The 26,895-nt window shown below is 43.7% G+C and overlaps 1 protein-coding gene across 1 annotated transcript in view; it reads left to right on the top strand.

Annotated features, from left to right (window-relative positions):
- LOC132884672 (zinc finger protein 585A-like) overlaps window positions 1-26,895 on the top strand; it is a 73,154-nt gene that overhangs the window by 11,045 nt on the left and 35,214 nt on the right. Inside the window, exons 2-4 of the mRNA XM_060918508.1 lie at window positions 10,534-12,853; window positions 21,741-21,860; window positions 22,904-23,983. Coding sequence (XP_060774491.1) covers window positions 11,777-12,853; window positions 21,741-21,860; window positions 22,904-23,983 — 2,277 coding nt within the window. The 5' untranslated portion in view covers window positions 10,534-11,776. The remainder of the gene's footprint in view (window positions 1-10,533; window positions 12,854-21,740; window positions 21,861-22,903; window positions 23,984-26,895) is intronic.

The raw sequence follows: 26,895 nt of genomic DNA, 5'->3' as shown, positions 1-26,895 counted from the left end.
ATAAACTAGTGCCCTTTACACACTCTGTAGTGCACTACACAGGATATAAACTAGTGCCCTTTACACACTCTGTAGCGCACTACACAGGATATAAACTAGTGCCCTTTACACACTCTGTAGCGCACTACACAGGATATAAACTAGTGCCGTTTACACACTCTGTAGTGCACTACACAGGATATAAACTAGTGCCCTTTACACACTCTGTAGCGCACTACACAGGATATAAACTAGTGCCCTTTACACACTCTGTAGTGCACTACACAGGATTAAACTCGCGCCGTTTACACACTCTGTAGCGCACTACACAGGATATAAACTAGTGCCCTTTACACACTCTGTAGCGCACTACACAGGATATAAACTAGTGCCGTTTACACACTCTGTAGCGCACTACACAGGATATAAACTAGTGCCCTTTACACGCTCTGTAGCGCACTACACAGGATATAAACTAGTGCCCTTTACACGCTCTGTAGTGCACTACACAGGATATAAACTAGTGCCCTTTACACGCTCTGTAGCGCACTACACAGGATATAAACTAGTGCCCTTTACACACTCTGTAGCGCACTACACAGGATATAAACTAGTGCCCTTTACACACTCTGTAGCGCACTACACAGGATATAAACTAGTGCCGTTTACACGATCTGTAGCGCACTACACAGGATATAAACTAGTGCTGTTTACACACTCTGTAGCGCACTACACAGGATATAAACTAGTGCCCTTTACACACTCTGTAGCGCACTACACAGGATATAAACTAGTGCCGTTTACACGATCTGTAGCGCACTACACAGGATATAAACTAGTGCCGTTTACACACTCTGTAGCGCACTACACGGGATATAAACTAGTGCCGTTTACACACTCTGTAGCGCACTACACGGGATATAAACTAGTGCCGTTTACACACTCTGTAGCGCACTACACGGGATATAAACTAGTGCCCTTTACACGCTCTGTAGCGCACTACACGGGATATAAACTAGTGCCCTTTACACACTCTGTAGCGCACTACACGGGATATAAACTAGTGCCGTTTACACACTCTGTAGCGCACTACACAGGATATAAACTAGTGCCCTTTACACACTCTGTAGCGCACTACACAGGATATAAACTAGTGCCGTTTACACACTCTGTAGCGCACTACACAGGATATAAACTAGTGCCGTTTACACACTCTGTAGCGCACTACACAGGATATAAACTAGTGCCGTTTACACACTCTGTAGCGCACTACACAGGATATAAACTAGTGCCGTTTACACACTCTGTAGCGCACTACACAGGATATAAACTAGTGCCCTTTACACACTCTGTAGCGCACTACACAGGATATAAACTAGTGCCCTTTTCACACTCTGTAGCGCACTACACAGGATATAAACTAGTGCCGTTTACACACTCTGTAGCGCACTACACAGGATATAAACTAGTGCCCTTTTCACACTCTGTAGCGCACTACACAGGATATAAACTAGTGCCCTTTTCACACTCTGTAGCGCACTACACAGGATATAAACTAGTGCCCTTTACACACTCTGTAGCGCACTACACAGGATATAAACTAGTGCCCTTTACACACTCTGTAGCGCACTACACAGGATATAAACTAGTGCCCTTTACACACTCTGTAGCGCACTACACGGGATATAAACTAGTGCCCTTTACACACTCTGTAGCGCACTACACGGGATATAAACTAGTGCCGTTTACACACTCTGTAGTGCACTACACGGGATATAAACTAGTGCCCTTTACACACTCTATAGCGCACTACACAGGATATAAACTAGTGCCCTTTACACACTCTGTAGCGCACTACACAGGATATAAACTAGCGCCGTTTACACGCTCTGTAGCGCACTACACGGGATATAAACTAGCGCCGTTTACACACTCTGTAGCGCACTACACAGGATATAAACTAGTGCCCTTTACACACTCTGTAGCGCACTACACAGGATATAAACTAGTGCCCTTTACACACTCTGTAGCGCACTACACAGGATATAAACTAGCGCCGTTTACACGCTCTGTAGCGCACTACACAGGATATAAACTAGCGCCGTTTACACGCTCTGTAGCGCACTACACAGGATATAAACTAGTGCCGTTTACACACTCTGTAGCGCACTACACAGGATATAAACTAGCGCCGTTTACACACTCTGTAGCGCACTACACAGGATATAAACTAGCGCCGTTTACACGCTCTGTAGCGCACTACACAGGATATAAACTAGCGCCGTTTACACACTCTGTAGCGCACTACACAGGATATAAACTAGTGCCGTTTACACACTCTGTAGTGCACTACACAGGATATAAACTAGTGCCCTTTACACGCTCTGTAGCGCACTACACAGGATATAAACTAGTGCCGTTTACACACTCTGTAGCGCACTACACAGGATATAAACTAGTGCCCTTTACACACTCTGTAGCGCACTACACAGGATATAAACTAGTGCCCTTTACACGCTCTGTAGCGCACTACACAGGATATAAACTAGTGCCGTTTACACACTCTGTAGCGCACTAGACAGGATATAAACTAGTGCCGTTTACACGATCTGTAGCGCACTACACAGGATATAAACTAGCGCCGTTTACACGCTCTGTAGCGCACTACACAGGATATAAACTAGTGCCGTTTACACACTCTGTAGCGCACTACACAGGATATAAACTAGCGCCGTTTACACACTCTGTAGCGCACTACACAGGATATAAACTAGTGCCCTTTACACGCTCTGTAGCGCACTACACAGGATATAAACTAGTGCCGTTTACACACTCTGTAGCGCACTACACAGGATATAAACTAGTGCCGTTTACACGATCTGTAGCGCACTACACAGGATATAAACTAGCGCCGTTTACACGCTCTGTAGCGCACTACACAGGATATAAACTAGCGCCGTTTACACGCTCTGTAGCGCACTACACAGGATATAAACTAGCGCCGTTTACACGCTCTGTAGCGCACTACACAGGATATAAACTAGTGCCGTTTACACACTCTGTAGCGCACTACACAGGATATAAACTAGCGCCGTTTACACGCTCTGTAGCGCACTACACAGGATATAAACTAGTGCCCTTTACACGCTCTGTAGCGCACTACACAGGATATAAACTAGTGCCCTTTACACGCTCTGTAGTGCACTACACAGGATATAAACTAGTGCCCTTTACACGCTCTGTAGCGCACTACACAGGATATAAACTAGTGCCCTTTACACACTCTGTAGCACACTACACAGGATATAAACTAGTGCCGTTTACACGCTCTGTAGCGCACTACACAGGATATAAACTAGCGCCGTTTACACGCTCTGTAGCGCACTACACAGGATATAAACTAGTGCCGTTTACACACTCTGTAGCGCACTACACAGGATATAAACTAGCGCCGTTTACACGCTCTGTAGCGCACTACACAGGATATAAACTAGCGCCGTTTACACACACTGTAGCGCACTACACAGGATATAAACTAGTGCCGTTTACACACTCTGTAGTGCACTACACAGGATATAAACTAGTGCCCTTTACACGCTCTGTAGCGCACTACACAGGATATAAACTAGTGCCCTTTACACACTCTGTAGTGCACTACACAGGATATAAACTAGTGCCCTTTACACACTCTGTAGCGCACTACACAGGATATAAACTAGTGCCGTTTACACACTCTGTAGTGCACTACACAGGATATAAACTAGTGCCCTTTACACGCTCTGTAGCGCACTACACAGGATATAAACTAGTGCCCTTTACACACTCTGTAGCGCACTACACAGGATATAAACTAGTGCCCTTTACACACTCTGTAGCGCACTACACAGGATATAAACTAGTGCCGTTTACACACTCTGTAGTGCACTACACAGGATATAAACTAGCGCCGTTTACACACTCTGTAGCGCACTACACAGGATATAAACTAGTGCCCTTTACACACTCTGTAGCGCACTACACAGGATATAAACTAGTGCCGTTTACACACTCTGTAGTGCACTACACAGGATATAAACTAGTGCCCTTTACACGCTCTGTAGCGCACTACACAGGATATAAACTAGTGCCCTTTACACGCTCTGTAGCGCACTACACAGGATATAAACTAGTGCCCTTTACACGCTCTGTAGCGCACTACACAGGATATAAACTAGTGCCCTTTACACACTCTGTAGTGCACTACACAGGATATAAACTAGTGCCCTTTACACACTCTGTAGTGCACTACACAGGATATAAACTAGTGCCCTTTACACACTCTGTAGCGCACTACACAGGATATAAACTAGTGCCGTTTACACACTCTGTAGTGCACTACACAGGATATAAACTAGTGCCCTTTACACGCTCTGTAGCGCACTACACAGGATATAAACTAGTGCCCTTTACACACTCTGTAGCGCACTACACAGGATATAAACTAGTGCCCTTTACACACTCTGTAGTGCACTACACAGGATTAAACTCGCGCCGTTTACACACTCTGTAGCGCACTACACAGGATATAAACTAGTGCCCTTTACACACTCTGTAGCGCACTACACAGGATATAAACTAGTGCCGTTTACACACTCTGTAGCGCACTACACAGGATATAAACTAGTGCCCTTTACACACTCTGTAGCGCACTACACAGGATATAAACTAGTGCCCTTTACACGCTCTGTAGCGCACTACACAGGATATAAACTAGTGCCCTTTACACGCTCTGTAGTGCACTACACAGGATATAAACTAGTGCCCTTTACACGCTCTGTAGCGCACTACACAGGATATAAACTAGTGCCCTTTACACACTCTGTAGCGCACTACACAGGATATAAACTAGTGCCCTTTACACACTCTGTAGCGCACTACACAGGATATAAACTAGTGCCGTTTACACGATCTGTAGCGCACTACACAGGATATAAACTAGTGCTGTTTACACACTCTGTAGCGCACTACACAGGATATAAACTAGTGCCCTTTACACACTCTGTAGCGCACTACACAGGATATAAACTAGTGCCGTTTACACGATCTGTAGCGCACTACACAGGATATAAACTAGTGCCGTTTACACACTCTGTAGCGCACTACACAGGATATAAACTAGTGCCGTTTACACACTCTGTAGCGCACTACACGGGATATAAACTAGTGCCGTTTACACACTCTGTAGCGCACTACACGGGATATAAACTAGTGCCCTTTACACGCTCTGTAGCGCACTACACGGGATATAAACTAGTGCCCTTTACACACTCTGTAGCGCACTACACGGGATATAAACTAGTGCCGTTTACACACTCTGTAGCGCACTACACAGGATATAAACTAGTGCCCTTTACACACTCTGTAGCGCACTACACAGGATATAAACTAGTGCCGTTTACACACTCTGTAGCGCACTACACAGGATATAAACTAGTGCCGTTTACACACTCTGTAGCGCACTACACAGGATATAAACTAGTGCCGTTTACACACTCTGTAGCGCACTACACAGGATATAAACTAGTGCCGTTTACACACTCTGTAGCGCACTACACAGGATATAAACTAGTGCCCTTTACACACTCTGTAGCGCACTACACAGGATATAAACTAGTGCCCTTTTCACACTCTGTAGCGCACTACACAGGATATAAACTAGTGCCGTTTACACACTCTGTAGCGCACTACACAGGATATAAACTAGTGCCCTTTTCACACTCTGTAGCGCACTACACAGGATATAAACTAGTGCCCTTTTCACACTCTGTAGCGCACTACACAGGATATAAACTAGTGCCGTTTACACACTCTGTAGCGCACTACACAGGATATAAACTAGTGCCGTTTACACACTCTGTAGCGCACTACACAGGATATAAACTAGTGCCGTTTACACACTCTGTAGCGCACTACACAGGATATAAACTAGTGCCGTTTACACACTCTGTAGCGCACTACACAGGATATAAACTAGTGCCGTTTACACACTCTGTAGCGCACTACACAGGATATAAACTAGTGCCGTTTACACACTCTGTAGCGCACTACACAGGATATAAACTAGTGCCCTTTTCACACTCTGTAGCGCACTACACAGGATATAAACTAGTGCCCTTTTCACACTCTGTAGCGCACTACACGGGATATAAACTAGTGCCCTTTACACACTCTGTAGCGCACTACACAGGATATAAACTAGTGCCCTTTACACGCTCTGTAGCGCACTACACAGGATATAAACTAGTGCCGTTTACACGCTCTGTAGCGCACTACACAGGATATAAACTAGTGCCCTTTACACACTCTGTAGCGCACTACACAGGATATAAACTAGTGCCGTTTACACACTCTGTAGCGCACTACACAGGATATAAACTAGTGCCGTTTACACGATCTGTAGCGCACTACACAGGATATAAACTAGTGCCGTTTACACACTCTGTAGCGCACTACACAGGATATAAACTAGTGCCCTTTACACACTCTGTAGCGCACTACACAGGATATAAACTAGTGCCCTTTACACACTCTGTAGCGCACTACACAGGATATAAACTAGTGCCGTTTACACACTCTGTAGCGCACTACACAGGATATAAACTAGTGCCGTTTACACACTCTGTAGCGCACTACACAGGATATAAACTAGTGCCGTTTACACACTCTGTAGCGCACTACACAGGATATAAACTAGTGCCGTTTACACACTCTGTAGCGCACTACACAGGATATAAACTAGTGCCGTTTACACACTCTGTAGCGCACTACACAGGATATAAACTAGTGCCGTTTACACACTCTGTAGCGCACTACACAGGATATAAACTAGTGCCCTTTACACACTCTGTAGCGCACTACACAGGATATAAACTAGTGCCCTTTACACACTCTGTAGCGCACTACACGGGATATAAACTAGTGCCCTTTACACACTCTGTAGCGCACTACACGGGATATAAACTAGTGCCGTTTACACACTCTGTAGCGCACTACACAGGATATAAACTAGTGCCCTTTACACACTCTGTAGCGCACTACACAGGATATAAACTAGTGCCGTTTACACGCTCTGTAGCGCACTACACAGGATATAAACTAGTGCCCTTTACACACTCTGTAGCGCACTACACAGGATATAAACTAGTGCCGTTTACACACTCTGTAGCGCACTACACGGGATATAAACTAGTGCCCTTTACACACTCTGTAGCGCACTACACGGGATATAAACTAGTGCCGTTTACACACTCTGTAGCGCACTACACAGGATATAAACTAGTGCCGTTTACACACACTGTAGCGCACTACACAGGATATAAACTAGTGCCGTTTACACACTCTGTAGCGCACTACACAGGATATAAACTAGTGCCGTTTACACACTCTGTAGCGCACTACACAGGATATAAACTAGTGCCGTTTACACACTCTGTAGCGCACTACACAGGATATAAACTAGTGCCGTTTACACGCTCTGTAGCGCACTACACAGGATATAAACTAGTGCCGTTTACACACTCTGTAGCGCACTACACAGGATATAAACTAGTGCCGTTTACACACTCTGTAGCGCACTACACAGGATATAAACTAGTGCCGTTTACACACTCTGTAGCGCACTACACAGGATATAAACTAGTGCCGTTTACACACTCTGTAGCGCACTACACAGGATATAAACTAGTGCCGTTTACACGCTCTGTAGCGCACTACACAGGATATAAACTAGTGCCGTTTACACACTCTGTAGCGCACTACACAGGATATAAACTAGTGCCGTTTACACACTCTGTAGCGCACTACACAGGATATAAACTAGTGCCGTTTACACACTCTGTAGTGCACTACACAGGATATAAACTAGTGCCGTTTACACACACAGGTCGTTCTCCACAATTTTAATGAATGAAATCTTATAATAGCTTGCAATAAAATGGACGACAGTGTTTTCTAAAATATCCATTCAGACATTCTGAAGAGGGCGGCACGGTGGTGTAGTGGTTCGCGCTGTCGCCTCACAGCAAGAAGGTCTGGGTTCGAGCCCCGTGGCCGGCGAGGGCCTTTCTGTGTGGAGTTTGCATGTTCTCCCCGTGTCCGCGTGGGTTTCCTCCGGGTGCTCCGGTTTCCCCCACAGTCCAAAGACATGCAGGTTAGGTTAACTGGTGACTCTAAATTGAGCGTAGGTGTGAATGTGAGTGTGAATGGTTGTCTGTGTCTATGTGTCAGCCCTGTGATGACCTGGCGACTTGTCCAGGGTGAACCCCGCCTTTCGCCCGTAGTCAGCTGGGATAGGATCCAGCTCGCCTGCGACCCTGTAGAACAGGATAAAGCGGCTACAGATAATGAGATGAGACATTCTGAAGCTAGTGTCTTTAATAAAGTATGTTCTCTGTGATAAACCTCTCAGATGGACAGCTATAAATGAGCATCGTGAGTTATGACATAATTGTAATGTGTGAATGTAAAGAGTGAGGTTTTGTAGCTGAGCTCCATACTTAAGATAACATTGTAAAGAGCCAGCCTGATTTCTGATGGCTCGTCTGTACATACAAACGATGAACGTGTCCCACTACAGGGAACCCAACTATCAGCGCAGGACAACAGAGCTCATAAACACCTGACCACCAGAGAATTAAATTTGTATCTTTATTTCCATAAGATAGATGGGTTTTTATCCAGCGCTTATTTTTAATTTGGGATTTTTTTAAATAACATGGGATTATTTACTAACGCATTTTACAGAAAACATTCATGACAGTTTCATATAAAACGAGTTAAAACTGTTTTAGTCCACGAGCTTGTTGGACAGTTGACAGTTTGTGTCGTGGAAGGGCGATAGACGGATGTACGCGCAAGAAGAGTTTTATTGAAAAGATGCTCACAAACAGATCCAAAACGGAGACAAAGGGAGGCCAAGTGGAAAACCAGGCAGTGGTGGAGTGAGGCATGGACAGGATATCAGAGGGATCCAATACTTATAGTCCAAAAACACAAACAGAGTCAAAACCAGAAAAGAGGCACAAAGTACAGTCTTTCACAAAGTCTGTGTGTTACTCAGAGTCCTTATATACGTGTCTGCACTGTGATGGAGCGCTAATCAGGAACAGGTGCATGGTTCACTGCTGTCCCCCAGGCACCCAGCAGAGTCACACCATAATAAATGTGTTTCGATTACGTTCATTATGTCTTATATTAAATATAGTTAGTTTTTGGTTTTTTTTCTTTTTTATCAGACATCTAATTTTTAGGTTTGTTTACCTGACATGTTTCGACGTACAACTTCCGTCTTCCTCAGAGTGTCACCGGATGTTATTGGTGACGCATCTTTTATCAGCTGCTGTTTCTGAAGGCGTGGCCTTCCTGTCTGGTTTGACAGGTCGGTCACGCCTTATACTGTCTGTTCATCCCCTGCAAGATGTCACTCCAGGTATGGGAGAGCATGTATGCTCCCTCATCCCGGTTGATGGTCCTCGGGCTTTGCTTACGGATCTCCATGGCCTCCCTGATCCAGCGCTGATGTTTGTTATCAACACACTCGGTGACACTCTGAGGAAGACGGAAGTTGTACATCGAAACATGTCAGGTAAACAAACCTAAAAATTAGATGTCTGATAAAAAAGAAAAAAAAAAAAACATAATAAATGTGGTGGTGTTGTGTGAAAGAAAGGAATAAATATGTATTGTAACTACGATGCGTCTCTCATTATTGGTCTCACTGTCGTCCTTGTAAATACACTCATTAGGAACTCTGCTTTTAGGCAGTGACTAAATAATAATATATATGCGTGCACTAGCCACTTTATTAGGAACACCCATCCACCTGCTGTTTTCTGCAGTTCTGTAATCAGCCGATCCCTCAGCAGCAGCTCGATGCATCAAATCCCACAGATACAAATCAGGAGCTTCAGTTAATGTTCACAATGTTCCAACATCAGAACGGGAAACATTGTGATCTCACAGTGTGACTTTCTCTCACTGTGGTCTGGGTGCTGGTTTGAGCCAGATGGACTGGTTTGAGTATTTCAGAAGCTGCTGATCTCCTGGGGTTTTCACACACAACAGTCTCTAGAGTTTACACAGAATGGTGCAGAAAACAAAAAACACTGAGTGAGTGAGCGACAGTTCTGTGGGTGGAAACAAACGCCTTGTTGATAAGAGAGGGTCAGAGGGAAATGGACAGGAAGGATATAGTAACTCATATAATCACTCTTTACAACCGTGGTGAGCAGAAAAGCATCTCAGCATGCAACAGCAGAAGAACACATTGGGTTCCACTCCTGCAGCCAAGAACAGGGATCTTAGTCAGCAACATGTTCCTATTAAAGTGGCCGGTGAGTGTGTATTACTGGCAGAAGTTATTGATAGAACTGAATATCTCAGTCGAGGCTGGCTGGAGGACTCCTGAAAGTCCATCTCCTTGGTCTTGGAACTGTTCAGTTGGAGATAGCTCCTTCTGCACCAGCTGATGAAGTTTCTGATCAGACCCCTGCAATTCTCTTCTTGTCCCCCATTCAGGAATCCCACAATGGCAGTGTTCAAGTCCGAGGGGTGTCGTGTGAACAGGGCAGAGGAGAACACAGTCCCCTGAGATGCCCCAATGCTGCTCACCATCATTTCAGAGACACAGTACCTGACGAGCTGTGGTCCGCCAGTCAGGTAGTCTGTAATGCAGGGTATCAGGTAGGCATCCACTTCTGTCTCTGTTAACTTGTCCCTCAGCAGGGGGTGAGATGGTGTTGATGGTGCTGGAAAAGTCAAAACCCATGATTCTCACAGCAGCCCCAGTTTACCCCAGTGAGAGTAGGCATGGTGGCGCGTGTAGATGATGATGGCGTCCCGTACTCCAAACGGCTCCTGGTAAGCAAATTGCAGAGGGTTCGGTGCGTGCATGATGGACGGACATGGGGTCTCAGAAGATGGAGGACCAGTCACTCTAAGGTCTTTAACATTCATACATTTGTCATCTCTTTTCCGGAGCCAACTGGGACAGGATGTGCTGATCACGATTTTTCATTTTAAAATATCACGCTAAACAGAGTATTAAATAAACTTTTACAATTTTTACACTTTATTACAATTAATATTTAGCTGTTGCCATGGCGTGGCGTCCGTCGTCCACAATTCAGTTAAATCGTATCTCGTCCGTCAGTTCTCCATGGATTTCTGTTCCAGTTGTTTTGTTTAAAAGAACTCATCACGCCACACGAAGCTTGGTCATTTTTTTTTTGCTAACAAGTTAGTAATTGGGCCAAATTAACGAATTTTCCAGGCGTCTCACTGGAATTGTATCTCCTCTTTCATTTATTGTGCGCATTCAGTTCTGATCGATGTTTTGGGTCAGTCTTTCCTCAGGGAGCAAAATGTCGTCCTTTGTTGATGTTCCTGTTGTAAACGGTTTGTCGTGGAGGTTGCTCCTCTCTTTCTCACATTGCTGCATTTCAGTTATGTTTGATGTTTTGGTCGTCAGAGTTGGTTTGATGGCAGGCCAGATGCACTACTCTGCCCCTGACCTTCTGGTAAATACTTGTAAAGAAAAATAATCATACTGTCGTACATCGTGTGCTATAAACTATACGTTTTGGTTTCTACTCTTCACCTTGTGAAATGAAGCACTCTGGTGTATTTGTTATAAAATATTGAACGTTGACGTGTTTGCCTTTTTCTGATCCAGATATGAGTTATCCCGTCTTCTCCTGCTTTCCTCTTTCCTACACATCGTAAATGTATCTCTGCAAGAACATCCAGAGATCCGGCTAGGATGAAGTCGGAGGAGATTAAACGGGAGAATCCGGAGCCCACGCAGAGCCCGAGTCACCAGCACAGCTCCTCGTTCCTCACCACCGCGTCTCTCAGACGAACGCACAGAGAAGTTCACCAGTGCTCAGCGTGTGGGAAGAGTTTCACCCAGACAAGCAGTCTCCGAGAACACCAGCGCATGCACACCGGAGAGAAGCCGTACGTGTGCTCGCAGTGCGGGAAGAGTTTCAGTCAGAGGAGTACTCTCATAAAACACCAGCGCGTTCACACCGGGGAGAAGCCGTACGAGTGCCCCGAGTGCAGGACGACTTTCAGTCAGAAGAGTCACCTCAAAAAACACCAGCGCATTCACACAGGAGAGAAGCTCTATCAGTGTACACAGTGCGAGAAGAGGTTTATAGAGAGCGGTAATCTCATAAAACACCAGCGAGTCCACACCGGAGAGAAGCCGTATCAGTGCTTGCAGTGCGGGAAGAATTTTACTCGACTCAGTAATCTCCAGCGACACCAGCGCATCCACAGGGGAGAGAAACCGTATCCGTGTTCCCAGTGCGGGAAGAGTTTTATCGAGAAGAGCAAGCTCGTGAAACACCAGCGCGTTCACACTGGAGAGAAACCGTATCAGTGCTTCAACTGTGGGAGGAGTTTTACAGAAAGGCGGACCCTCCAACAACACCTGCTCATTCATACAGGAGATAAACCACACCCGTGTTTAGAGTGTGGGAAGAGTTTTCGAGAGAAGACTGCTCTCCGAGTCCACCAGCACATCCACACGGGCCAGAAGCCCTATTACTGTCCCCAGTGTGGGAAGGGTTTTACAACCCATAGAAGTTTCCAGCAACACGAGCGCATTCACACAGGAGAGAAACCGTACCAGTGCTCGCAGTGCGGCAAGAGTTTTAATAACCAAAGTAACCTCCGGGAGCACAAGCGCATTCACACGGGGGAGAAGCCGTATCGGTGCTCGCAGTGCGGGAAGAGCTTTATTCGACGAAGTAATTTACAGCGACACAAACACATTCCTGCGGCTGAGGTCAAGGACATGCTGCAGTTCTCGTCAGAAAGTGTGGGAATTAATTAGGGCTTTTCTATTTTGGGTCAGAACCCCTTGATATGTTCTCGTGGAGGATTCGGTATATTAATTGTTATTTAATTGAAGGCTTTTTTTTCCCCCTTTATCATAACGAAACTGAATTTTTTTTATCTTTAGACTTGCAGCAGGTACTGACAGTGATTATTTAATTTGATTTTTGACTCTTTGCTTTTCATAAGACACTCCTAATGTAATCCAGTGGTTTTACTGTTACACATCGTGTATGGTCAGCACTTTCTTATTCTTCACAGTATTCTCGAGACGGGAACAGGACCTTCCAACAAAATATTATCTGTAGTGTTTAAGATTATGGGAGGAAGAAACATCGGGCGGGTCTGAACACGGAGCACTCTTTTTACGTGTCAAAGTGAATGCATGGTCATAGTTGGGAAAATTGACACGAGTGGCCCAGTTTGTGGTTGGATTTGTCTGACTACGGATGTTAAAATTTTAAGCAATAAAATGCTAAAATAATAATCATAAGAATATTGGATGTGTACAAGTGTTCACTAAATTGATGCAGAATTTTAATTGGAAAACAACAGAATTTCTGATAAATTAAGATAGCTGATGCCGCTAAACATCCGGTTTCACAGAAATGACTGACTATACTGTATCTGGCCCAAAGTTTGTGTATCCTTGTTGAACATCTCATTCCAGATTTATTCCAGCATCTGTCTGGGTGTGAGTTTAAAATAACAAGAAGTGATTACCAAATTTTGAAAAAACTCAAAACATGTATACACACCTCCAAGCAGTGTAAATCAGCTCTGCACACAGCACCAGCCTGTACAACACTCCATCCACTAATGCTGCAGCATGTGACCATCTTCTGAAATAAAGTGAATACTCCTTCAATGAATCTGTTGTGCATTTTTAAGGACCAACGTCGGTCAAACATCTTCCTGTTTCCACTGTTTTGACACCATTTAGGCAATTATTATAAAAAAAAAACCATTTCACAGGCAAATGATTCAATCTCCTGTATTTTTTTGGCCCTAAATTGAACAATTAATCTCAAATCCCACAAGAAAAACAAGCATACAGCTTTTTATTTCAGATTTAGTGAAGGATGACTCAACCAGTTAGGTCGTGTGGGACTGAATCAGAATGAATGCATGGCAGGTTTATGAACAGGTACAGATGTGCATGGCATTGAGGGAGCGAGTTAGCAGGCTAGACTTGACAAGAAGATATGAACACGTACAATTTTATGATGTTCTGGTATAAAAATTATATTATCCAAAGCTCACCGCGCACCTTCCTGATTCGCTTACGATTTTGTCGGGCTGATTAAATCGCTTGCGAATCGTAAATGTGTGCGCGGGCACCTCATAGCCGATTTCATCGGTTCACGGTTGCTCGGTTCAGATCAAACTGGTCTTGATATTTTCAGACATGATCTCCTCGTATGCAACACAATCGGTAGCGTGTGCGTTGTTACTACGATCTCATCAGTTACGATCATTTTAAACAGCCAATTGGAGTGCCAGGATTGATCACACATTGACTGCAGACCGGGAAGCACAACTTTTGTCACTTTGGGAAGCGTCCACCTGTCTTTATGACATTAGTTCACCTGATTACAGCAAACGGGAGAAGAGGAACGTGGCTGTAATCGTGTCCGCTTTGAAAATGCCTGGTAAAGTATTATAGCATTGTCAGTGGTACAGAAATCACTTGTCTGGAATCCCGGAACAAGCTGAATTTTAAGAAAGACTGAACAAATTAGAATCAATTCTTATTATTGATTTGTCTAGTTGGGATTATTATCCCTTTTTGATTCTAATATTCAAAATTCAATACTTCTCTGTGTGTATATATATATATATATATATATATATATATATATATATATATATGTGTGTGTGTGTGTGTGTGTGTGTATATATATATATATATATATATATATATATATATATATATATATATATATATATACACACACACACACACAGTTAGGTCCATAAATATTTGGACAGAGACATTTTTCTAATTTTGGTTCTGTACATTACCACAATGAATTTTGAACAAAACAATTCAGATGCAGTTGAAGTTCAGACTTTCAGCTTTAATTCAGTGGGTTGAACAAAATGATTGCATAAAAATGTGAGGAACTAAAGCATTTTTTAAACACAATCCCTTCATTTCAGGGGCTCAAAAGTAATTGGACAAATTAAATAATTGCAAATAAAATGTTCATTTCTAATACTTGGTTGAAAACCCTTTGTTGGCAATGACTGCCTGAAGTCTTGAACTCATGGACATCACCAGACGCTGTGTTTCCTCCTTTTTAATGCTCTGCCAGGCCTTTACTGCAGCGGTTTTCAGTTGCTGTTTGTTTGTGGGCCTTTCTGTCTGAAGTTTAGTCTTTAACAAGTGAAATGCTGCTCAACTGGGTTGAGATCAGGTGACTGACTTGGCCATTCAAGAATATTCCACTTCTTTGCTTTAATAAACTCCTGGGTTGCTTTGGCTTTATGTTTTGGGTCACTGTCCATCTGTATTATGAAACGCCGACCGATCAGTTTGGCTGGATTTGAGCACACAGTAAGTCTCTGAATACCTCAGAATTCATCCGGCTGCTTCTGTCCTGTGTCACATCATCAATAAACACTAGTGACCCAGTGCCACTAGCAGCCATGCATGCCCAAGCCATCACACTGCCTCCGCCGTGTTTTACAGATGATGTGGTATGCTTTGGATCATGAGCTGTACCACGCCTTCGCCATACTTTTTTCTTTCCATCATTCTGGTAGAGGTTGATCTTGGTTTCATCTGTCCAAAGAATGTTTTTCCAGAACTGTGCTGGCTTTTTCAGATGCTTTTTTAGCAAAGTCCAATCTAGCCTTTTTATTCTTGAGGCTTATGAGTGGCTTGCACCGTGCAGTGAACCCTCTGTATTTACTTTCATGCAGTCTTCTCTTTATGGTAGATTTGGATATTGATACGCCTACCTCCTGGAGAGTGTTGTTCACTTGGTTGGCTGTTGTGAAGGGGTTTCTCTTCACCATGGAAATTATTCTGCGATCATCCACCACTGTTGTCTTCTGTGGGCATCCAGGTCTTTTTGCATTGATGAGTTCACCAGTGCTTTCTTTCTTTCTCAGGATGTACCAAACTGTAGATTTTGCCGCTCCTAATATTGTAGCAATTTCTCGGATGGGTTTTTTCTGTTTTCGCAGCTTAAGGATGGCTTGTTTCACCTGCATGGAGAGCTCCTGTGACCGCATGTTTTCTTCACAGCAAAATCTTCCAAATGCAAGCACCACACCTCAAATCAACTCCAGGCCTTTTATCTGCTTAATTGAGAATGACATAACGAAGGAATTGCCCACACCTGCCCATGAAATAGCCTTTGAGTCAATTGTCCAATTACTTTTGGTCCCTTTAAAAACAGGGTGGTACATGTTAAGGAGCTGAAACTCCTAAACCCTTCATCCAATTTTAATGTGGATCCCCTCAAATGAAAGCTGAAAGTCTGGACTTTATGTCCATGTCCATTATATAATTATAACTTTAATATGTTTCAGTAAACAGGTAAAAAAAAATTTGTGTCAGTGTCCAAATATATATGGACCTAACTGTGTGTGTGTATGTATGTGTATGTATGTGTGTGTGTATGTGTATATATATATATATATATATATATATATATATATATATATATGCGCACACAGTGGGGCAAAAAAGTATTTAGTCAGCCACCAATTGTGCAAGTTCTCCCACTTAAAAAGATGAGAGAGGCATGTAATTTTCATCATAGGTACACTTCAACTATGAGAGACAGAATGGGGGGAAAGAATCCAGGAAATCACATTGTAGGATTTTTAATGAATTAATTGGTAAATTCCTCGATAAAATAAGTATTTGGTCATCTACAAACAAGCAAGATTTCTGGCTCTCACAGACCTGTAACTTCTTCTTTAAGAGGCTCCTCTGTCCTCCACTCGTTACCTGTATTAATGGCACCTGTTTGAACTCGTTATCAGTATAAAAGACACCTGTCCACAACCTCAAACTGTCACACTCCAAACTCCACTATGGCCAAGACCAAAGAGCTGTCAAAGGACACCAGAAACAAAATTGTAGACCTGCACCAGGCTGGGAAGACTGAATCTGCAATAGGTAAGCAGCTTGGTGTGAAGAAATCAACTGTGGGAGCAATTATTAGAAAATGGAAGACATACAAGACCACTGATAATCTCCCTCGATCTGGGGCTCCACGCAAGATCTCACCCCGTGGGGTCAAAATGATCACAAGAACGGTGAGCAAAAATCCCAGAACCACACGGGGGGACCTAGTGAATGACCTGCAGAGAGCTGGGACCAAAGTAACAAAGGCTACCATCAGTAACACACTACGCTGCCAGGGATTCAAATCCTGCAGTGCCAGACGTGTCCCCCTGCTTAAGCCAGTACATGTCCAGGCCCGTCTAAAGTTTGCTAGAGAGCATTTGGATGATCCAGAAGAGGATTGGGAGAATGTCATATGGTCAGATGAAACCAAACTAAAACTTTTTGGTAAAAACTCAACTTGTCGTGTTTGGAGGAGAAAGAATGCTGAGTTGCATCCAAAGAACACCATACCTACTGTGAAGCATGGGGGTGGAAACATCATGCTTTGGGGCTGTTTTTCTGCAAAGGGACCAGGTCGACTGATCCGTGTAAAGGAAAGAATGAATGGGGCCATGTATTGTGAGATTTTGAGTGAAAACCTCCTTCCATCAGCAAGGGCATTGAAGATGAAATGTGGCTGGGTCTTTCAGCATGACAATGATCCCAAACACACCGCCCGGGCAACGAAGGAGTGGCTTCGTAAGAAGCATTTCAAGGTCCTGGAGTGGCCTAGCCAGTCTCCAGATCTCAACCCCATAGAAAATCTTTGGAGGGAGTTGAAAGTCCGTGTTGCCCAGCGACAGCCCCAAAACATCACTGCTCTAGAGGAGATCTGCATGGAGGAATGGGCCAAAATACCAGCAACAGTGTGTGAAAACCTTGTGAAGACTTACAGAAAACGTTTGACCTCCGTCATTGCCAACAAAGGGTATATAACAAAGTATTGAGATGAACTTTTGTTATTGACCAAATACTTATTTTCCACCATAATTTGCAAATAAATTCTTTAAAAATCAGACAGTGTGATTTTCTGGATTTTTTTTTCTCATTTTGTCTCTCATAGTTGAAGTGGACCTATGATGAAAATTACAGGCCTCTCTCATCTTTTTAAGTGGGAGAACTTGCACAATTGATGACTGACTAAATACTTTTTTGCCCCCTGTATTTATATATATAATATACACACACACACACACACACACACATCACATGATATCTTGAACACGTGACCATCTATTCGGGCTGAATGTGTATGATGTCTTGCAAATGTATGCGTGGGATTTTGAACCAATCAAATCAGGCCCGTATACTCATAACCGATCGCCCAACACATGAAGCCCCGATGAAATCGGGAAGGTGTGCGCTGGGCTTAAGGATGTGTTTGGTGCTGAACATGCTGAAATGCACTGACTGCTACTAGTTTAACCCGCTCCTTGATTAGCAACGTTTATTGAACTTGCAAGCATAGTTGTGTGTTCTAATCCCTTTTTGTTGGCCGATATCAACCATGCACCTCAGTAAAAACTAAAGATGATTCCATCTTTCCAAGCAAGCAAAGTGATTGGAGGACCAGTAGTGGATTTCATTTCTTCTTCTCCCCATAGCCAGCAAGGGCATCTTTGGTGACATTTTAAAAGTCCATCATTGGTGTGTCTAGGGCAGGGTTTCCCAAAGTGTGGTGCGCAAGCTAAAAAATGTAATGCCAATTTTTAACTTTTCTTCTACGGCGTACGAAGCTGGGTTCTCCGCTTTGGCAGCAATTAAAGCTAAACATTGGCAAAGACTGGGCGATGTTGAGAAAGATTTGAGGCTGGGACTGTCTTCAATTACCCCAAACATCGGAGAGCTCTGTGCCAAGATGCAGGCCCATCCGTCGCATTAATATTGGTATGTATTTGGCCAAATGGCATTGATCTTGCTAAAAATATATACTGCTACTGAAAATAGGATCTGTATAGCCTACTGACCCACCCGCCGTCTGTCTGTCTGTCTGTCTGTCTCTCTCTCTGCAGACTGAGCCACCAGCGCTGCACTTCACAATCAGATGGATCCTCTTCTTTATCTGTTCCTGATATGCTCCTTAATTGTTGTATCTCTTTAAAATGCATATGTTCATAATTATCATTGCTATTTTTACTGTTATTATATGTTAACTTTTTTTGCAAATTAAATTCATTCTCAATTCATTTTCATAACCTTGTAATGACAGGGTTGTGTTGCTAGTGTTTTAAACACGGATGAAAATCATATATTTTCCCCATATCCGGCTGGTAGACTCCATGCCTCGATGTGATCTCCCTTTGGAATGAATTTGCGCATTTACTGTGTTGCAACGTTTTAAAACTGTTACATTTCAATCAAATTCTATCTAATTCAAATACGAGAGCGCATAATATGTTAATGTGATTCGATGTTCTCATTCGAGCACGACGTGCTGCCTTTGGAAGAAAGCTTTGGTGTTTTTTTTTTTTTCACTTTTGTGGTTTCCTGCAGGTGTGGCAAACGATGTTTATCATTTTAGCACGGTGAAAGATGCTGCCTTTATAAGAAAGCGTGTGTTTTTTGAAACTGGGGAACTGGGGGTGCGTCAACCTGGTTGGAGTATAGAAGGGGGTGCGCGGCCAAAAAAGTTTGGGAACCGCTGGTCTCGGGCATTTAAACTTGGCGGAGCCCATCCCTCTCCGAGCTTGATCAATGGACGATTTAGAGTAGCCAGTTAGCCTCACTGCATGTCTTTGAACTGTGGGAGAAACCCAGAGGAAACCCACGCAGACACGGGGAGGCCCTCGTCAGCCGTGAGGTTCAAACCTGGAACCTTCTTGCTGTGAGGCGACAGTGTGACCCAGTACACCACCGTGTTGTCCCTAGAGTTCATTTGTTTTAGCTAAAACGTGTTCTGGAGGCGAGTATTCCACTCTTCAAACAAAAGTCATCACAGGGATATCTGTTTGCTGCATAAAAATAATAATAAAGCTGTTAATCAGAATGCTCACTCGCAGTCATCTGGTCAAACTGTAAAATTATAAAATGTGTGAAATGTGTTTAAAAAGAACGTCATAAATTTCATTGGCTGTGCAGTTACTGCCTTTTTGCTGTTCTAGTTCCATCACACAATTCTCACTCGATGATGTTATTGTGTATTTGTGTGGAACAGTTGTTATATGCTAAATATATACAAAAAGGGCCAAAGCCGTCTCTATTTTCTGAGACGGCTGAGGTCCTTCAACATCTGCCGAATGATGCTGCGGATGTTCTATGAGTCTGTGGTGGCCAGTGCCATCCTGTACGCTGTCGTCTGCTGGGGCAGCGGCTTGAGGGTAAAGGACACTAACGGACTCAATAAGATCATCAGGAAGGCCGGCCATGTTGTAGGCGTGGAACTGGACTCTCTGACAGTGGTGTTGGAGAAGAGGACACTGTCCAAAATAAAAACAATCTTAGACTGTCCTTCCCACCCTCTCCATGAGGAGCTGATCAGCCACAGGAGCGCGTTCAGTAAACGGCTGATTCTTCCACGCTGCACAACTGAGAGACCCAGGAAATCATTCCTACCTGCTGCAGTCAAGCTGCACAACGCCACTGTATAACTGTGCTACACTGTCTTACCATGTATACTGTATCCTTAACTCAGGAGAAATATATGTAAATAAAATTACTACATTTTGCTTTTACTTAAAGTGCATATTCTGGATCAGTTTCGGGTTTTGTTTTATATGAAAGTATGTCCCTTTACACGCTCATCCAGAAGAGTAATTTTGCACAAGGCCATCTGTCTACAGCAGAAAAAAATAAAATAACAAAACGCGTCTGGAAAAATCCCAACGGAGTCTGGAGCCAGATTTGTGACGTCACCTGCGGAAGCGCCAGCAGGCTGCGCGAGCTTTGCGCGGTTTCAGTGCACAGCCTGTGTAGACCAAGCGCTGCCATTTCTCTCTCATTGTCCGGTCTTTTGGGAAACGATGAGTACTAATCCCATCATGACTGGTGTTGCTACACCCTCCTACGATACATCTGTTAACCATTTTAATAATTACACGATAACGTTGAGGAAATTTGCAGAAAACCACCAGGTCGTTTTCTCATAAACAAACCAGTGCTGACGTAGGATTCAGAGGGAGGAGTCCCGCACGCAACGTCACGAAAATCAATGTTTCCTGGGAAATCCACATGCCAAGTTTTTTCAGAGGCGGACCAATTCACCTCAAACGGCTTGATTTCAACTGAATTTTTCTGGTATTGCGCAAGGGAAACAAACTGCACAGAATGCAGAATGTGACAGATATTTGACCAAAGTTTAATATAAAACAGGAGAATTACACTGATCTCGCTCCTGAATTTACCCGTGATATGCACTTTAAGTTATTGAACTTATTTAAATTTATTTTTATTTATTGTTTTTTCAGACGATTTTATCTTCTATTTTTAGACATGTTTACTCCTAGTGTTTATATTGTTTATATTGTCGGAGTGTTTAGTCTGTCTAGTTCCTATCTCGAGTGTTTATACTGTTTATATTGTTTATTTCAGTTATTCTGTTTTTATTTATTGCATTGCGAGTTTGCACCGTGGGTCAGAGAGGACTGATATTTCATCTGTGCTGTATGTCGAGCATGTATAGCATATTTGACAATAAAGTTGACTTGATTTGACTTCTTCGTTGATTCAGGAGCTTGGTAGCAACTTTGAATTTCCCTCTGGGGATTAATAAAGTGATTCTGATTCTGAAAGTCATGAAGCTTTTATTCTGTATCAGTTTCCTGCAGGAGAAACAAACAGCTGCAGCACCAGCAGAGGAACATCAGACTGCTGGCAGGAGAGTGGAGGCTCAATCACTGCGGCTCAGCTGCCCTGCTGTGATGAGTGTGGAGCTCCAGTAGGGGTCGAGTTTAATTCCCCTTTCTGCCCTGCTGTGATGAGTGTGGAGCTCCAGTAGGGGTCGCTGTGGGCGTCTCGGTCGCGATCCGCCACACATTGAGAGAAATAGAAGAAGCCGTGCGGCAGTTTTGCTGATTGATGAGCTGAGCTCTCCGACTCTACTAATCATCTTTCCATTAAACTCTTTCTGACAGGGTTTTACCCCCACAGTTCCATCTGATCCGTTGTGGGGGATTTGAGGTGGTTAACTGCGTTCTGCTGGAAACATCAAGGTAAGTTAAAGTGACCCTGGTCAGAAGGTCAGAAGGTCTGACTGAAATCTGTGTGATGTTGATGAGATCCTGCACTTCACGGGTTTATAATTCTGAAAGCCATTACCAGACATACTGGAATTAAAATTTTTTTAAAGAAATTGTATCTAATCTAGATAATTTTATAAAATATGGAACAAAACACGATTTTAAAAAATCATTTCAACTCAAACCTGACCAAAAACACTCATTCAGTTCCTCATTAGTTCCTGTACTTCCTAAAAGTGTGGGTTGGCATTAGAAATTAGGCAGTGATTGTGGAACTGAGACGTAAATCTCTATTCGTCACTCATGAGGAAATCGATGAGTTGTTTTTGATAAATTTGAGGATTAAATAATGCGCACGAGAAGGTGCTGTTTATAACATGGCATGGTACAGTAGGGGCTGAGCGTCCAGCCCATCTACAGGCCGTGAATGGTGGTGGAACACTCATTCTGCATTCAGTACATGGTCAATCCCAATCAGAAAAGTTGGCTAAAAAGTGTGCCGCAGTTCAAGGCATCATACACAATCCTACTCGGGCTCCCGCACCTACATTACAGCTCGTTAGTGATGCCTCCAAGCTGGCTGCTGCCCACCTCAGCTTTATAGACAGGAAAGCAGTTTGGTTTATTTGTTAGAAATATTGACACACTGACCATTTTACCTTTTTTCTGATCCAGATGTGAGTGGTGTCTGGTCCTCCTTTGCCATCCTCTTTCCTTCACATCTTAAATCTACCTCTGCAAGAACATCCAGATGATGAAATCGGACAAATTTGAGAATCAGGAATCCACAGAGAGCGTCGGTGGTCACCAATGGGCATCTGAGAGTTTTCACATCAACGCCTCTCAGTGCAAAAAGAAAACTCACCAGTGCTCGCACTGTGGGAAGAGTTTTAGTCAAAAGAGTACGCTGAAACGACACCAGCGGATGCACACAGGCGAGAACCCCTATCATTGCTCGTTGTGTAGGAAGAATTTTTCCAGCCAGAGTAGTCTTCAGCGACACCAGCACATTCACACAGGAGAGAAGCCCTATCGGTGTTCACTGTGTGGGAAGAGCTTTATTGAGGGCGGTGATCTCATCAAACACCAGCGCGTTCACACCGGAGAGAAGCCGTATCGCTGCTCACACTGTGGGAAGAGTTTTACACAAAAGAGTAACCTCCAAAAACACCAGCGCGTTCACACAGGAGAGAAACCGTATCACTGCTCAGAGTGTGGGAAGAGTTTTACCCAAGGAACTGACCTGAGAGTCCACCAGCGCATTCACACGGGGGAGAAGCCCTATCACTGCTTGCAGTGCGGTCACCGTTTTATCAGCCAGAGTTGTCTCCAGCAGCACCAGCGCATTCACACCGGAGAGAAGCCGTATCAGTGCTCACAGTGTGAGAAGAGGTTCGGTGAGAGACGTAACCTCATACAGCACCTGCAAATTCACAAGGGAGAGAAACCGTATCAGTGTTCACACTGTGGGATGAGTTTTAACAGACACAGCAATCTCCAGCAGCACCTGCGGATTCACACCGGAGAGAAGCCGTATCAGTGTTCAGAGTGTGGGAAGAGTTTTAATCGAGAGGACGCTCTGCAAGAACACCAACACGTTCACACGGGACAGAAACCCTATTACTGTTCAGCATGCGGGAAGAGTTTCACTCGACATGGTAGTCTCCAGCAACACCAGCGCATTCACACAGGAGAGGCGCCGTATCAGTGCTCACAGTGTGAGAAGAGGTTTACGACCCACACAAACTTTAAACGCCACGAGCACATTCACACGGCTCTGAACGAGAACATGCTGCAGTTCTTCTCCGAAAGCGTGCCAACTGACTAGATCTATTCTAAACGCTTAATTTCTTTTGGAAGGTTTTATATATTCCTTGTTATTTACTCGAGGGGGTTTTACTATGAAACGAGGAGCTTGTGTACAATTTGAGAAGTAATAATGTGCTATTTCAAAGCAGGGAGAAGTTCACTCACTGAAGGAGTAAATGTTTTTCGTGTTTAATTATTTATGCATGCAGATATTGTGTGTCGCTATTCTCAAATCTTTGGAATTCAAAGACTGAATGATTGAGCATTTGGTGTGCAGTTTTGAATGGGTATTATTTGGTGAATAGTAATAACTGTAAAACTGTATCTTTGCTATAAGGCTTTTATTTATTTATTTATTTAATGAATGGAGTGTTTACCTCAATTAAGACCTAAAACACTCCTCTAAACTAAAGGCAGGTGTGTGTGTGTGTGTGTGTGTGTTGGATATTGTGAGGAGAGCACAGCTTTTTCACCACTGCTGGATGTTTCAGTCCACTTGGTTCGAGATTGCGTAGGAGACATGTCTCGCTCACTCACTGGCCACTTTATTAGGAACACCCCTACATTTCCCCCTGCTGTTTTCTGCAGTTCTGTAATCAGCCGATCCCTCCACAGCAGCTCGATGCATCAAATCCCACAGATACAAATCAGGAGCTTCAGTTAATGTTCGAACATCAGAACGGGAAACACTGTGATCTCACAGTGTGACTTTCTCTCACTGTGGTCTGGGTGCTGGTTTGATCCAGATGGGCTGGTTTGAGTATTTCAGAAGCTGCTGATCTCCTGGGGTTTTCACACACAACAGTCTCTAGAGTTTACACAGAATGGTGCAGAAAACAAAAAACACTGAGTGAGTGAGCGACAGTTCTGTGGGTGGAAACAAACGCCTTGTTGATAAGAGAGGGTCAGAGGGAAATGGACAGGAAGGATATAGTAACTCATATAATCACTCTTTACAACCGTGGTGAGCAGAAAAGCATCTCAGCATGAAACAGCAGAAGAACACATTGGGTTCCACTCCTGCAGCCGAGAACAGGGGGCTTAGAACCAACAACACGTTCCTATTAAAGTGGCCGGGGAGTGTATGTATTTGTAATAAATATAAATACAGCTCTGGGGAAAAAGAGACCAATTTTTTCTTAAATCAGCATCTCTGTGTCTGGCAGCCGTTTTGTTTCAGTGTCTGTGCTGGAATTCCAACACAAGCACACCTCATTTTACTTAATGAGGTACTGATTAGATTAGGGTGACCAGACGTCCTGGTTTTACAGGGACAGTCCTGATTTGGGGTTGTGTGTCCCGAGTCCCGACAAAAGTCTGCCGGGACACGGATATGTCCCGGTTTTCGCCACTCGTGGTGTTTGCGACTGAGCAGCGTGGGAATCATTAGCGGAGAAATGTCTGCATTTACTATTTTGATGAATTGACAGGAATCGCAGACTTTCCTGGTTACTGCCCCCTGGCCCTGTGGCATGGGTGTTTATTTAGCCACATTATTCCAGACAACAGAACGTGTTGCCATGCAACAATAAAATAAACATTAACTGGCGCGAATGTTCTTTGTCTAGCAGCTAGCAGCAGTAATGCCGCAGCAATTATGCTGAAAAGAAAATGTACCTTTTCCAAAGATTTACAGGGCACCTCCCCCTTCCTCCGAGAGGTGCAGAACAATGCGCACGAAGCCGACTGCACACACTGTAAGTGCTTTGTTCCTGTACTGAGTTGGGCAGCCTATGTTGCAAATGCTGTGCGCTCCTGTGGGGGCTTTCCTCGGGCCATCGCCCCTCTCCTCCTTTATTGCTGTTTTGTTTGAGTATATATTCTCAAATCACTTGTCTCTTTTTTGTTTCTGTTTAACATACCATTCTGACAGTTTGGCCATATTGCTGTGTTGAACAGCTTGTTGCAGCTTCCATTAAAGTGTTCACTTTTGTCCACATCTTCTTGCTTTATTCATTCAGTTGTGGGGAATGGTTAGTAAGGTTGATTCTGACCGAGGCTATGTTGAGGTCACATAATTATCTACTTTTTAAGTTCATGCTATAGTGCCTACAATTTTAGAGATATAGCCTACATGTGCATATGCATTCTTCTTGGTGTCTCACAAACAGGTGGAATAAATCAGTGTAAATGTGGCCTATGGACATAGCCTGGCCTATTCTCAGCCATTACAACATCTGCTGTCTGACCATAATGTAACTGATCTGTATCCCACTATGCTACTAGATAACAACATGCCTGTTTGTTTTATTTCATGTGAGATGTTGATAAATGTGAGCTTCAACAAAATGATAAGAGCACCTCTCTGAGTGTCACGTTTACGTAAAAAAAAAGGTGTGCGTGCACGAGCATGGTCGCGCGCAAAAGTGTCCCGGTTTCAGACTCGGGAAATCTGGTCACCCTAGATTAGATGTCATCCGAACCGAATCTTATTTAACGAGGAAAAGTATAAAAACCACAGCTGTGGTCATCACTATCCTCTTGCAACAGGACCAGTTTGGATGGCAAAAACGGTTCTAGTCGTACCTTAAATTTAATTGGAATACAAAAATATCTATTCATCATACCAAAAGAGTTAAAAAGAAAAGTTTTGAGTGAGGAAAAAAAGAGTTCAGTTCTGGCTTTAGTGGCCAAGGGATACAGTGAGCATCAGGTTCCTTCCATCCTCAAAATTACAAAGACGGCAGTTCATAAGGTCAAGCAGCAGACATTGGGGACAAAGTTACAGACTGGCAGAGGGTGAAAATGACTCTCCACTGACCGGGATGATCATCAACTCCTTTTAATGTCCCTCAACAACCATAGGATGACATCAAGTGACCAACAAAAAGAATGGCAAATGGTAGCTGGGGTTAAAGTGCATGACAAGGATGGTTCAAAAACAGGCACCTTCAGGTGGGGTTGAAGTCATGCAAAGCTCAAAAA

The sequence above is a fragment of the Neoarius graeffei genome, chromosome 4 (assembly GCF_027579695.1).
Source record: "Neoarius graeffei isolate fNeoGra1 chromosome 4, fNeoGra1.pri, whole genome shotgun sequence".
NCBI lineage: Eukaryota > Metazoa > Chordata > Actinopteri > Siluriformes > Ariidae > Neoarius > Neoarius graeffei.
The sequence above is the reverse complement of the archived record's forward strand: the minus strand, read 5'-3'. Positions and strand labels throughout refer to the sequence as shown.